We start from the raw sequence: 14,633 nt of genomic DNA, 5'->3' as shown, positions 1-14,633 counted from the left end.
CTACTACACTTTCGCCTCTATCAATGGACTCTATTATAGGTTCTAAAAATGAAATTGCTGCAGACAAAACTGACTTCCCTAGACGAAATCCATGTTGTATGTCATCAAGGACATGATATTTTTCTGAATATTCTTAAAATTGTATGTACGAGTACACGGCTTTTTCATAAATGCACAAGCAATATGCTTCTTAGTCATTTGTAATGTGTGGAGTTATAATGGCTGGATCACACAATAAATTAATTTTTGAATTAAGCTTGATTAATCATCAGTACTTCCAAATACATCTAATTTAGCTTGAGAATCCCAAAAACAGTTAGAATGAAACACATGTAAGAAAATTTTGCAGCATTAATTAAATGGCTTATTGAAGCATGGAATGAACGATTACAATATAAAGTACAAACTTTGAGTTGTATAAATTAAAGATAGAGATAGCACTTTATCATTTCATTTTGACAATATATATAATGCTGTAGATGGAGCTTATATTGGTCACTGTTAAATTACATTAAAATACAAAACCAATATTTAATACATATTATTGTGAGGCCTTTCGATATCCAAGATACCTTCATCAGACACATCACAAAAGACACACCTTTTGTGATGTGTCTGATGAAGGTATCTTGGATATCGAAAGGCCTCACAATAATATGTATTAAATATTGGTTTTGTATTTTAATGTAATTTAATATATATAATGTTTATAACCAGAAATCAATTTTAGAACATAAATTTAAAAATATATATATTATGTTTGTATTTATCTGTTTGAAATCACATTTTAATTTAGAAAATATTTAGAAGATTCCAAATCCTTGGATAATTATTGTTGTATTTTTCTTTTTGAAGGATATAAAAAATAATATATTGTTTTATTTTATTTATAGAATAAACCTACATAAGTATTTTTAATTTTAGAAAATTAAAAAGTACAGATAATTAACTAATGTTTTTTTAGGTTAAAATTAAATATTTGCCTAAAAATGAAGTTTTTATTTTATATGAGTTTGTGTATAATGTAAAAATAACAGTACGGAAATAAAACAAAGTATTCATCAAACTGAACTGTGTAAAAGCTGTGATTGTTAAGATGGGATAATCAATTGATGAAAGTCTTCTAGTAATCTACTTCTATTCATGTTTGATTTAATTTAAAGGATAGAATATATTGTACAATATCATACTTGTACGATGTTGAAGAGTTTGTTTCATTTGATAATATTTTCCAGGGTTTGTGGGTTTACCAATGCCCAGTGTGAGAGTACGGATCGTGAAGCAGAATGAACTGCCAGGTAGCAAGGAGGAAGTGCTGGCGGAAGGTGATTGCATGAAGACTCGCAACTTCTCTAACGACAGTTCTGTGTCTGGACTGCTACAGGTGAAGGGGGCGGGAGTGTTCAAACAGTATTGGAACAAGCCAGAAGCCACAGCGTCTGAGTTTACAGAAGACGGTTGGTTCAGGACAGGTTAGTTTCTTCAACATCAGCTTTATTATATAAAACTTCTATGAACTGATGCATTGTCAGAAGTATATATTAAAATAGACTAGAAATATAAGAAAACTTAGAAAGTTAATCTTTTTCTCATTTCCATTCTGTTATAAATTAAAAACGTCTTAATGTAATTAAAATGTTATCACAAGATAAACAGTCCCTTTCAGCATGGCCTGTAGGCTGATTCTAACCTCACTAATTTTGAAAATTTACACTGTAAAAACTAGTCAGTGAAGATTAAATATATGCCCATGAAGACATCTTTTAATACTATTATTATGATTGAGAAAACTATTGATTTCACCCATTCCACAAAAAAAGCCTTCGAGGCTGAGGTCAGGGCCTTGATGCTGGGGGCTCATGAGGTATAGCGGTTGGTGGCCTTGAAATGAGGTACTTGAGGCGTTGGAAAGTAGTTGAATGAAAGAGTGTCTGGTAATATAGTGGAAATATGTGGAAAGATAAATTAATTATTAATGCTTGTTTTGTAAGGTTTATTTCATAATATTTTAAAAATTATAATAATTTTTAAAAATAAAATGGGAATTATGTTTTCTTTAGTTACTAAATATTAATAAAAAAAGTTTTTTTTTTAATGAAGAGATAGAAAGGACTTTGTAGTCCTTAACTTCGCCCTTTTATGTAGTCATTTTTCTATTTCATCTCTTCTCATTTTCCATCCATTCCAACAGCCCTTAAGTAGTTAATGTTACTGAATAGCCCTACTTATTGGACAAGAATTGGTTTTATACAAGTAAAGTCCTTACAATAAGAAGCACTTTACATGCTTAGAAATGAATTTTTGAAAACTGTATCTATTTCCCATCCAATCCCCCTCAAGTTTTGAAACCAGTCTGTTTTTTAATAGTAATTATATATTATATAGTATATATATATATATAGATTATATATATCTTTATGTGTACATAAAAGGTACATTTTAAGAATTAACAATGAACGTCAACCAATGTTAGGGAATTGAAGGTCTAAGGGGAAATGTACGGGTCCAAATTCAAACCAAGATATTCAAGCCTCCCAAATCCCATGGAGTTCTCCAGATTTCAGAAATTACAGACGAATTCCATCAATGGTGGTTAAAACAACCAACTTCTTTCAGCTCCCTCTTGAATTAATATTAAACCCTCTCTTCCTGTAGGATTAATTAATTTCTTTCAGGCAGGATGATTGAACAGCTTTAGCTCCCATGTAAGATGACTTTTCTGAGTACTGTGCCATTACTGTGTTCCTGGGTAAGTTTAGAAGTTTGCAGTCCAGCGTGTGTTATATGTATGCAGGTTTCTGCCCTTTGTTCAAGTTTTTGTTACAAATTTACATACCATTGTCACCTTCGAAGGTATATAGGAGAGACACTTACAGTGATGATATTGACTCAAATAAAAGGCTCTCCTCTTCGAACAAGTATCTCTGCGCTTATAATAAGCCTGCCCAAGAACACTTGGATACACTTTTTTTCATGAAGATAACAGTTGCGTCTCATTTATATTTGCCATATGCCCCTTGAAACTGCCCCATACTGAGAAAAATAAAATAACTAAGATGAGAGTCAAAAAAAAACAGCGTACGTTAAGCAGTTGTTTCGCTGTGATTTTTTATCAGTTATTTGCCTTAATTCTTTTGACAACTTAGAATCCTTTGTCAAGCTTTCTTACAGAGGTTGTCAACATGGTGGTGGTTCCCATTTAAGGTTCTTTGTTAAAATTGTAACACCCCAGGTAACAACCCAGGGTGGCTCCATCCACAGCTTTACAAGGTATGGGTAGCAATCCCACCTTCTTCATTTTTTGTGACCCATGACAAGCTGCTTAGATTTGGCCTTGTATTACCATGAGATTGTTGCTGTGGGCCAGTTGATGAACCAACCATTCCTGTGTTTGCAATGTGACGTGAAACTTCCAGGGTATTAAGTTGCTGCTATCACTGGAGAAATTAGAGCTGTATCATCTGCATTACATGACGGGTCATTGTTAGATTCATCCCAAATAAGTGGGAAAAGTCATTTGTAAATAAAATAAAAATAACAGGGCCAGCACAGATCCCTGTCTGGCCACACTTTGTATAAAATGGGCTTTTGGACCTTCATATATCGGGTTAATCCTTTTCCCTGTGTGCCAGTTCAAAAACCACCTGTTTGTCGCTTGTCCTGACAGATAACTCTTAAACCATTATGGCTGCAATTGCCCTCTTAGTTTTTTCTAAAAGTTTAGTCATGGTCCAGACAATTCAAATGTCTTGCTGAAATCCATGTAGATAAGATATTAGTAGTGTTTGCCAAACTTCTAGTTGATCAATTATGCAAATCTTTATTTACTATACCTAACTACTCAGACTTTATAAACAGTAGTAGTTGTGGATCGGCCTTTAATAAAACCCATGCTGATGTTTTTATAAGAAGGTTGTATACAGAAACGTGGTTCATAAGTTGAGATGATGACACCAGTTGCCACCTTCTCAATCGCCTTAGAAGAATAGTATGATATCAACGATATTGGGTGATAAGTTTCTCCACATCCAGCCCCGCATTACCTTTTTTTCTGAATTAAAGGTATAACTTTGGTTCAACCTTAATAGCTGTGATTGAAATTTTTCTTCCCTAAAAATGACATTGTTGGATGAGAAGAGTCAATGGGCAAGCAAGCTGCATTACAACAGGATTTCGTGAAGTTATGACATCCCAATTTCCAGCTGACCATTTTGTTTTTGAGTTTTTTTGAGGAGAGAGATGGAGTTTTTATTATGTTATGTTTTGTATATATTTATATATATTATAATATATTTATATAATATATATATACATATACATATATTTAATAGATATATATATTTTATAAATATATATATATACATATATATTTATTATATATACAGTGGTGAGTTTTTTAAAGTGATCCAATAGCTAGACTTTTTAATTACACGACTTAGCACCACACTATAAAGTTTGGGAACTTGCTCACTTTAAGTTTCACACTCAGGGATTACACTTTCAAATTTTTTTGAAGATGGCCAGCCATTCTTCCAATTATGGCGGTCTAACTTTAAAATCTCTTATTGGAACACCCATGTATTTTAATGTATGTTTTTAGATTCTTACTCAACAAAATAATACATTTTTGCTTTTTGAGAATTTTTCAATATCTCTAAATGGATTCAGGAGCTAACGTTGGACTGGAAGATTTCATAATTTTTTTAGCCAAAATTATGGCGGCCAAAACTTTAAAATATTTTTATGGAACACCCTGTTATTTTATGTTGTTTTTTATATTCTAACACTAAAAAAACTTAAGACATTTTTTGCATTTTAGGAGTTTATCTCTATATCTCTAAATTGGTACTAGGGCTAGCACGTGGGACTGTCAAGTTTTCGGATTTTTTCGGACTGATGAATTAAAAAACTTGCAGTCCACGTAAGCTCCTTTGAACCTCATTATAGAGATATTTAGAAAGAACTCTAAAAATGCTAAAAATGTCTTACTTTTTTAGTTTGATAGAATATAAAAACAACATAAAAATTACAGGCGTGTTCCATAAAAATATATTTAAAGTTGGCCCGCCAATATTGGCAAAAAATTTATGAAAAACTTCCTGTCCACGTAGCTCCTGAACCATTAAAGAGTTATTTGAAAAAACTCTCAAAAAAGGCAAATAATGTATTATTTTGTTTGGTCGAATCTAAAAAACAACATAAAATACAGGGGTTTGGTTCCATAAGAGATTTTTAATAGTTGACCGTCATATTGGTAAAATGTGCGGCCATCTGCATAAAAATTTGAAAGTGTTTTTCCCTGAGTGATGTAACTGTAAAAATTGTGCTTGTTCCAAATTTAAAGTGTGGTGCCTTAGTCCGTGTATATTAATAATGTTTGCTAATTGGATCACTTTAAAAAAACTCACCCTGGTATATATGATATATATATATATATATATATTAAATAGTATATAGTATATATATATATACATATAAATATATATTGTGGATTTAAAATTCCCCCTTTTTTAAATACCGTGATTTTTAAAAACTTATTTTTATTGTGAAACTAATGACTTAGTGGTAAATCTTTTTCCAGGACACGTCCAAGGTAAATTTCATTAAAGAATCATAAAGAGATTTACCAAAACAGACAAAATCGTCATAGGAACTTAAGCCAAAATTTAAATTGGTTATAACACAGAGACCAAAGTCACTATTGAGATATGAACACAAGCCAAGCACAAAACTATTCATAGTTTAAGCATTAGTTTGTGTAATATATTGAGTAAAACAATATAAAATGTGATTCTATTTGTCTAAAGTTAGCATACAAATTGTCACTCGACACTCAGAGTCAGGCATTTGCTTTATGGGTGGTGGTGTCAGTCAATTCAATGAAAAATCTCAACAAAAACACGCTTTTACCAGTAAAGAAAAATCATAGGTTTTATGTATTTTTTTTCTTCCTACTAATATCCATCCACATTGAAGTTATTCTTAATATTGAGACATTTTGTTTCTCCCAAGAGGCCAAAGAAATGCATGGCTGGAATCTACATAGTATCATATCACCGCACAAGTCTCTTTGGATAGAAACCCAATATCTTAAGTGGACTCTGAAAAGGAATAACATTAATTCTAGAAGTCTTCAGAATTTCTTAACCAGCCATCCAATCTATACCTTGGGGGAGTTCATATACCTTTGGACAACTAACAGAAATAATTACATTTCTCTTGACATCTGTAAAGCTATTTTATTTGATGAATATTACTGTACTTAAAATTCTTGTAATAAATAATTTGACTATTGATTGATATCAGTTTAATTTGATCAAACATCTTTATTCCTTTAATAACATAGGTTACATTTCATAGTTCCAATATACAGTAACAATTTACTTTGATTGTGCATGAAGTTTTTTGCTAAACAGGTGATATAGTGGAGTTCGTAGACAACAGTTACCGAATTCTGGGTCGCTTATCTGTGGACATCATCAAGACAGGGGGCTACAAAGTGAGTGCACTACAGATTGAATATGTGCTGCTCAACCATCCGGACATAGTGGACGTGGCTGTAGTTGGGTTGCCTGACATCACTTGGGGGCAGAAGGTAAGCCAACCTCATGTTTTAAGTAGTTAAGTTGGTAACTGAAGTAAGTTAAAATTGTAAAGATGACAATAGGCAAATGTACGGGTAATATTCATTATACATTTATAGACCAAAGGTAATTGCTTTCTTCAAAACTTGGGTCTCCTATTGTTTCCTAACAGTTTCCTATTGGTGATCAATCAAGGTACGGTAGTAGCTGGACATTCCTGAAGCCGTAATATTAGGAATTGTTAAACCAAATGTAACAGGGTAGCTATTTGACCAGGAAACTGGGAGTAAGCCGGGAATCTCCTGTAGAATCAGGAAAATTTCAATAACCAGTTTTTTCCGTTTCTAAGAAATTATTCCTAAGAACTTTCAAGAAATATTGAAATAAATAATTAAGAAATTGAGTCCTCCTTAAATCAGGACCTTAAACATGTTTTTTATGCGACGTGGTACATGAAACTGTGAATGAAGATGGACATATGTTTGCGAGCATGAGATAAAGCAGTAGTAGCCATTAAACAAACAGTATTTTTGTGTTTGAGTTTTATTTAGTTACCAAAATGGGTCTCTGAATGAAGATGTCTAATTCTTTTTCTTGAGTGAAAGTAGCATTTTGAAAAGGCTTTGTTAGATAGATTATGCAGGGCTAAAATATACAGTGTTCACCCTAAAACAGGCTTAGAGTTCGTTTTGGTGAATATTATCATTTGTTTGATGGTTTGATAAGAGATGCAACTCGGTTTTTTGAGTACACCAGAATTTCAGTTGGATTTTTACCATACCTGATAACACCTTTTGGAGAAGAAAATAGTGGTTTTGTGAGAAGGAGCCCCGAGAAGGGGGCGTTTGGGTCCGACGTGATGCACAGCAATGACAGAATGAGCTAAGGGCTGAGCGGCAGGAGAAAAATTTAATGTTTGGAATAGGCGGCGGATAAGCAACACTGTGTGGTACCTCCATTGCTTCTCATGTTTGTCGTGCCCAGTGTCTACAATACAATACTTGGCCATTTGTGCAATACAATGATTAAACTTTTAAGTTGCTGCTCTAACGCTTACCGCTCGTATAGCGGCTGAAGGCTCAGTTGGTGTGTGGATCACAAGAGCATGGATCATTTGCCATGTGTGAACAGATTTTGTATTTATCAGCGAAACACCCACAGCAAGAACTTGCTACAGTTCTCTTGAGTAAAATTGCTTATCTTGTTCACATTATGCAAGAGTTGTATCAAATTCTCTGGCAACTTTACTTGCCAGTCTAAACGCAGCTTAATATTGTGCACACATTAGTTTTCGTCATCACAGCGGCATTTGTTGGAGAACGCCTGGTAGAAATCCTATCAGTTTCCTGATCAACTATTCATCTGGACGACTGCCCTACACACATTGACCTTCGGTCAGACAGTATTCAAACTGTTCAAACCAAATAGTCCAACGTATATTAAGAGCCTTACATCATGTTGGTTCGTAGTCCATGACTGTAATCTAACAAACATGTTATAACGTGATCCACAGCTTTTTTTGTATTTATTTACTTTGTAGTTGTGTTATCATGATGGAGTGATTTTATTCTTGTATAATCTTAAAGACCTAACACAAAATATTTTAGAGCCTGCAATTTATAACGTAATTATGCTTGTACGAGGTCCAATCAAAAAGTATCCGACCTCGTCGTGTATCGCGGCTTCTGCTGCCAATAATGAGATAAGATTTGTTGCGACAATAGTAACTACTATGATAAGGAAAGGTACAAAGTCTTATCTTGATCCCCCGACTGGTTCGCCAGAGACGGGTCAGTATGTACTGATAAGTCAAGTGCGCGTATCGGTTTTCTCTAACTGTGAAGATGACGGAAAAAGTGCAACAACGTTATTGCATTAAATTTTGCGTGAAACTCGGAGAAAAACAAAGTGAGACCATTTGGAAAATTCAGCTAGCATTCGAAAATGAGGCAATAGTGTTACGCAGATTAAAGAGTGGTATAACCGTTTCAAAAGTGGTCGAACCTCGGCAGAAAGTGACGCGCGTTCGGGCCGACCAAAAACAAGTCGAACTCCGGAAATCATCGAGAAAGCAAAAGTTTTGATCTGTGAAAATCGTCGAATGACTGTGGAGGAAGTAAGTACTGAGTTAGATGTCAGTTTCGGATCAGCTGAAGCAATTTTAACGGATGACTTGGGATTGCGCCGGGTAGCCGCAAAATTTGTGCCAAAATTGCTACCCGGCACAAATTTAGCTGCCCATAGCTAAATGCGGACGGCAGAAGCCGTGAGCAGAAGCAACGGCGATTGGATGTTGCCGAGGACATGCTGCAATGTTGTGAGGATGATGCGGACTTTTTGACATCGATAATAACTGGAGACGAAAGTTGGGTCTATGGATATGACCCTGAGACCAAATTTCAGTCATCACAATGGCAGTCTCCCCAGGATCCTCGGCCAAAAAAAGCAAGGCAAGTTCGAAGCAATGTCAAAGTGATGCTTACTGTTTTTTTCGACCACCGTGGAGTTGTGCACCATGAATATGCCCCTGAGGGTCAAACTGTGAATGCACAGTACTATTTAAGTGTCCAACGTCGTCTCCGAGATGCGATTCGCCGCAAAAGACCTGACTTGTGGGCATCTCAAAATTGGCGGCTACACCACGACAATGCGCCAGCTCATTCTTCCCACCTCATTCAAACTTTTTTGGCGAAACACGGCACTCCGCAATTTCCTCATCCTCCGTACTCTCCAGATATGGCTCCATGCGATTTTTGGCTCTTCCCCCACCTCAAAAAACCATTGAAAGGCACCAGATTTGAAAGTTGAGAAGCAATTATGAAAAAAACGACGGCTGATCTCATGGCGATGCCGAAAAGTGATTTTCAAGACTGCTTCCAGAAGTGGAAACGTCGCTGGAATTGTTGTGTTGCTTCTCAGGGTGCTTATTTTGAAGAAAATTAAGGCCAGCTTTTTTCAGGTAACTTCAGTTTTACGTTGCACCAAAAGGTAGGATACTTTTTGATTGAACCTTTTATTCTGGGGGCAGCTATGGACGATTCTGTTCTGTACTGGTGTACTTTTTCTACAAATCGTGAATTAATTGCACTTCGGTAATTTCTGTAGCAGATAACTTTCTGATGCATTATTTATATATTGGCTGGCAGTGAAATATATTTGGAACCACGATACTTTTGTGGAACTGTAACCAGGGCTGTCACCAATGATGATAAACTGGAAAAACGTGAATTGTGCATGCATTTTGGGCTCCAGTAACACATGGGAGGATTGTGTATGAATTTTTTTATGTCTCTGAATCTTTTACTAGGGATGGATCAATTCTGATACTCAATACTGTGGCTCTTCACTTGATTTCGATACCAAAAAAGTGCTTAACATACGTTTGGAAATTACAATTTCCCAATATTGCATTTAGTGATATGTGAAAGCTGAATCTCAAATCCAGTTAGTCTATTTGAGGATGACAGCTGATCGGCAGTACGCAAATTACTGATTGATAATACATCTTTTACTTTCTGTATGAAATATATAGATAGATAACCAAATAAACAGATGACTCTAATCTAACAAATAATATTTTTATTATAATTAATATTTTCTATATTTATTTTGGCGCATCATCATGAGTCTGCTACATCTATTCGTGTACAACTGATCAGCTTTATACAAATTACTGATTGCTAAAACATGTTTCTTTTATGTATAAAAACTATTTAGAAACATATAGTAATACAATAACATGAAAGACAGTGATGTATAAATAATATTTTAATTGAAATTCATATTTTTTGTCTGTACTTGTCAACACCAGCGTTTTTGCTGGATCGATGTCCAGATGTTAGCTGCTCGGCGGTAGACGGATATTTGCTCATTTTTATTTTATCTATATGCTGTTCTTTGTGTAGTTATACATAAATAGATTCTTTATAAATATATATCCTTATATTTTTACATCAATGGATAATATTACGGAAGCTTATTTTTTAAGCTACCATTTCTATGATTCAAAAGGAGAAGGTAGAGGATATGATTTGTAGTTTTAAAAATATGTTCATTTCCCTGAATCTGCGAATTCTTTTGAAGTAGTGTGGCATTCTTATTAGGCTTGTTTTTTCCAACAAAGTTAAGAGTAGACTTCAGATGAGAGTATTTGGTTTATTTGTTGGTTGTACCAAACTGACCTTGTGTACTGGCCAAATCGTTTTCTCGTACCGTAAGTTCGTACACTGCAGCCCTCTGATCTGCAATACTTGACTGCAGACTGCCCCCACGGTAGCACTCTGTTGGTAATTGTTTGTTCTCATTTTTTTTTCAGATTGGATACATGTATTTTCCTAATCACAGAAAGGAAAGTTATTAATTATTTACAATGTTTTACAATAATTGGGAATTTGATAAGGGATTTTAAGGGCCACCCTGTGTAATGTTAACACTTAGGGGCTCAGTGTTTGATAATACAAGTGTCATTACATATCATTACTTTTGTGTTCAATAGTGAACTTGTTAAGGTGGTTTAATCAGTTTTTGATTGAAATTTCTTCTTTTTCTTAAATAAAACTTTGGCTATAGTCCTTTGAAATAACAATTCTGAAAAATATAAATTTTTTTAATTCTATGAAGTGTAGAAGGAATGTAGAGCAGAATTTTGGGACATCTTATAAAATAAGCCCCAAAGAAAAATGTTTGAGAATAAGGATATGAAATATTTAGTATTTACAGTATGTACATAAAAGATTACCTACGGTAGTGACATGTATAAAAAATTTAATTTCTAAAAAAAAATTAAAAGCATGTGATTTTCTTAAACTCCATTTTATTACAACAAGTATAATTCCCTTATGTAATAAATGTATAAAAATATGTCATTCCCTAGAGCTATATTATCTCAAATACATACTGTAATAATTTAATATTTTTATCTTAATCTGTTTTGATTCGAGTTTAATTAAAAACTTTTTACATTCCATACGTTAGATAGGTCCTGTAATTCCTTGTGAAATTATCAAAATATACTGTATTTTGTCTTCTTGTTAAAGAAGTTACTTTAACCCTCATAGTGTTAATCAACAAAATTTGGTCGTCTTTTGCCGTTTCTGTAATGTCAACCTACATAATTTTGTCAGTCGAATATTTCCTCACATAATCACTTCTTATAAAATACTGCAGTAATGTATCGATTTTATTCATGCACAATTGAATTCAGGAAGAAAAATGCTAACGAAAACTAGTTTTTTTTTTCTTTGTTATTATGGTTGTGACTTAGCAAGTTGATTATTCCAAACGTAAATGAAAATGGCAGCAAGTACTTTTTGTTAATCTTCTTAAAAACTGTATTTTCATGTTTCATATGTGTTTCAGATAGCAGCAGTTGTTCAAATCAAAGAAAAAGCTTCCCTGGAACTGAGACAGGTTCAACATTTCGTCAAGGAGAAACTACCAGTCTATATGATGCCGAGTGTCTTGCGAGTAGTTGACAAGATTCCCCGTAATGCTCTTGGCAAAGTCAACAAGAAAGATATTGTAACCCAGTTGTTCCAGAGAACAACATCATAGGTGTAACCAAAACGAAATGAGGATTCTAAGACTGCCTAGGGGGTCTGGAAGTTAAATCCCAGTTCATCCTCAGAAATGTTTTGAAAACTAGAAAGAATTATCATTATTTTGGCTATTTGGATGATTTTTCACGTTTCTATAATCCTAATAAATCTGGTAATATTATTTATTTATTACCAGCTCTGCCTTCAGGATTCAGTCACAGGATTCAGGCGGCGTATCTTTTGCCTTACCATCGTCACTTGTCAGGTATTCTTACCACAAATCTGACTTGACGTGATTCCTCATACTTTTAAGCTGCATCTATCTCATGGTCTTCTGCTCCATTTAATTAATGTTATAATATTGTATTACATGTAACATTTCTAATCTCTGCAAGAGTATCTACGTCATGAAGACAACTAAAACAATTGTGACTTTAATATAAATATTGTTATGTATTAGGACGCCACCACAACTCTTGATGTGTTGTGAGTGAATAATAAAAGAATAAAGTCAATATTTGGCAATGTTAAAAAAACATGAAAAAATTTGTAATTTTATTATTTTACAAACTTAAATCAAACAGATTTTGGCATTAGGCCTTTGGTTTGGTGTTTATTGTATTTTAGGATTTATAATAATAAAATGAGCATGACTTAATCTGTATTAATTATTTAAAATATTAAGGTCAAATATTGAAAAAATAACTGAAAATCAAGTTTGCTTGATTTATATGAAAAAATGGAATTAGAAGAAAAGTGTCACACAATATTTTTGTTTACATCTTGAAGTGATTTCAAATTGACTTTATCTGAAACAATATCTTAAACAATTTTGGTTTTACAACTACTTAAACTTGTGAGGATGAATAGCACTGAGTGTTTTTGGCAGTGTGCTAAGCTTTTTTATGATTATAACACTATTTTATTAGAATACAGCTCAGCATAAGGCACACAGTAACCTAGTTCCTCAAACATTACTGATAATAATCTTAAGTTACCAACACCAAATGATTGTTATTCTTTAAAAACTAAAAAAAAAAAATTTTAATAGACAGATGGTTTTGGTATTATTGATGAATCTATGTAGTTAAGATATTTCTTCCTGTAGTTAAGTTATATGTACTTACCTGGATGAAAAGTAAGACTGACTGAGAGTTTATTGGAATAGTTTTTTTTTGTAAAACCAAAATATACGTGTTTTAATACATGATTGTTTTAATATATAACCAAAGTTGTATTTACCATCCCAGATTGTTACCTATTGTATTTTACTATACAGGGTTTCCGAAAAAGAATGTTGGGATTTTTAAAGGCTGTTACTTAAAAACTATTGAAAAATAACCAAACAATTTAAATGTCAAATTGAGTAACTAATTTTTTTTTCCACTAGCACGGGAGGAAACGTTGACCTTGGTTTGTGCAGAACAACTGTACGGTGGCAGTCCGCTATTGTGACTGACTCGCCTGGTACCAGTTGCAAGTACAACGTTTACTACAATTTCACATAAGTGGTGTTGTTAATCATCACAATATAGATTTTGTCATTACTTGTTTTAGCCGGCCAGTTGAATGTCCTTTCAAAACACTTTCTGTGACACAAAGCTGGTTAAACCAGCTATAAATTGCTTTATTATCTGGTAAATTTTGATCTCGATACGTAACTCGAATCTGAATCGATTTCAATTCTGCGTACCACAGAACACACTGTGCCCGCTGTTGAGCCGGAAACATTGTACTTGCGACTGGCACCATGCGTGTCAGTCACAATAACTGTTCTGCGCATGCCACGGTCAACGTTTCTTCCCATGCTACAAAACAAAAAACTTAGTTATTTCAACTTTAAATTGGCGTTTCAATCATTTAGTTATCTTATATAGTTTTTATCTAACAGCTGTTAAAAATCCTGGTACTCTTTTTCGATTATGTGTGTTCTACAGGGGAATTTTCACAGAAGTCGAGTAGCTGATTCTGTTTTAAATCAAGCAAGGTTGAAGAAATACATAAACCTTCTGATCATCAGTGAGAAGTGTACAAGTAAGAATTATTTAGGGTTAGGGTGGTTTTAGGATGACCATGGAACGGCAGCCATTTGGACTCCAGATACAAGAGGTAAGTTTCTTGTTAAAGGGCATGGCACTGGAAGGGGATTTGTCTGGGTGAGGTCTGTGGACTTCACTTTGGTGAGCTGCTACTTCACTCCCAACAAAAGTATCCTAAACTTCTGGACAAAGATTGACAATTTGGAGACAAAGATTTACTCCCTAAGAACGAATGGTAATGTCGTGGTTGCCGGTGACTTCAATGTCAAGCTTTGGAGTTGGGTTTGACCTGTACAGATGCCAGAGAAAGATACATTCTTAAGGTGGTTGCTAGAACAGGTCTTGCTGTGATCAACGAGGGGACTTTACCTACTTTTCACAAGTTGGGGTATACGCAGACAATACCGGATGTTACTTTTGCAAAGGAGGCATTTGCACGTAATATTGTAGGCTGGAGGGTAAAGTAGTCTTAT

At 34.1% G+C, this 14,633-nt stretch overlaps 1 protein-coding gene across 1 annotated transcript in view; it reads left to right on the top strand.

The window, feature by feature from the left end:
- LOC124360636 (malonate--CoA ligase ACSF3, mitochondrial) overlaps nt 1–13,347 on the top strand; it is a 41,035-nt gene extending 27,688 nt beyond the window's left edge. The window contains exons 8-10 of the mRNA XM_046814420.1: nt 1,236–1,472; nt 6,417–6,595; nt 11,943–13,347. Coding sequence (XP_046670376.1) covers nt 1,236–1,472; nt 6,417–6,595; nt 11,943–12,137 — 611 coding nt within the window. The 3' untranslated portion in view covers nt 12,138–13,347. The remainder of the gene's footprint in view (nt 1–1,235; nt 1,473–6,416; nt 6,596–11,942) is intronic.
- Nucleotides 13,348–14,633: the final 1,286 nt, after the last annotated feature.

Source organism: Homalodisca vitripennis, chromosome 1 (genome assembly GCF_021130785.1).
Source record: "Homalodisca vitripennis isolate AUS2020 chromosome 1, UT_GWSS_2.1, whole genome shotgun sequence".
Lineage (NCBI taxonomy): Eukaryota > Metazoa > Arthropoda > Insecta > Hemiptera > Cicadellidae > Homalodisca > Homalodisca vitripennis.
Note: the sequence above shows the minus strand (reverse complement) of the source record. Positions and strands in the feature narration are given on the sequence as shown.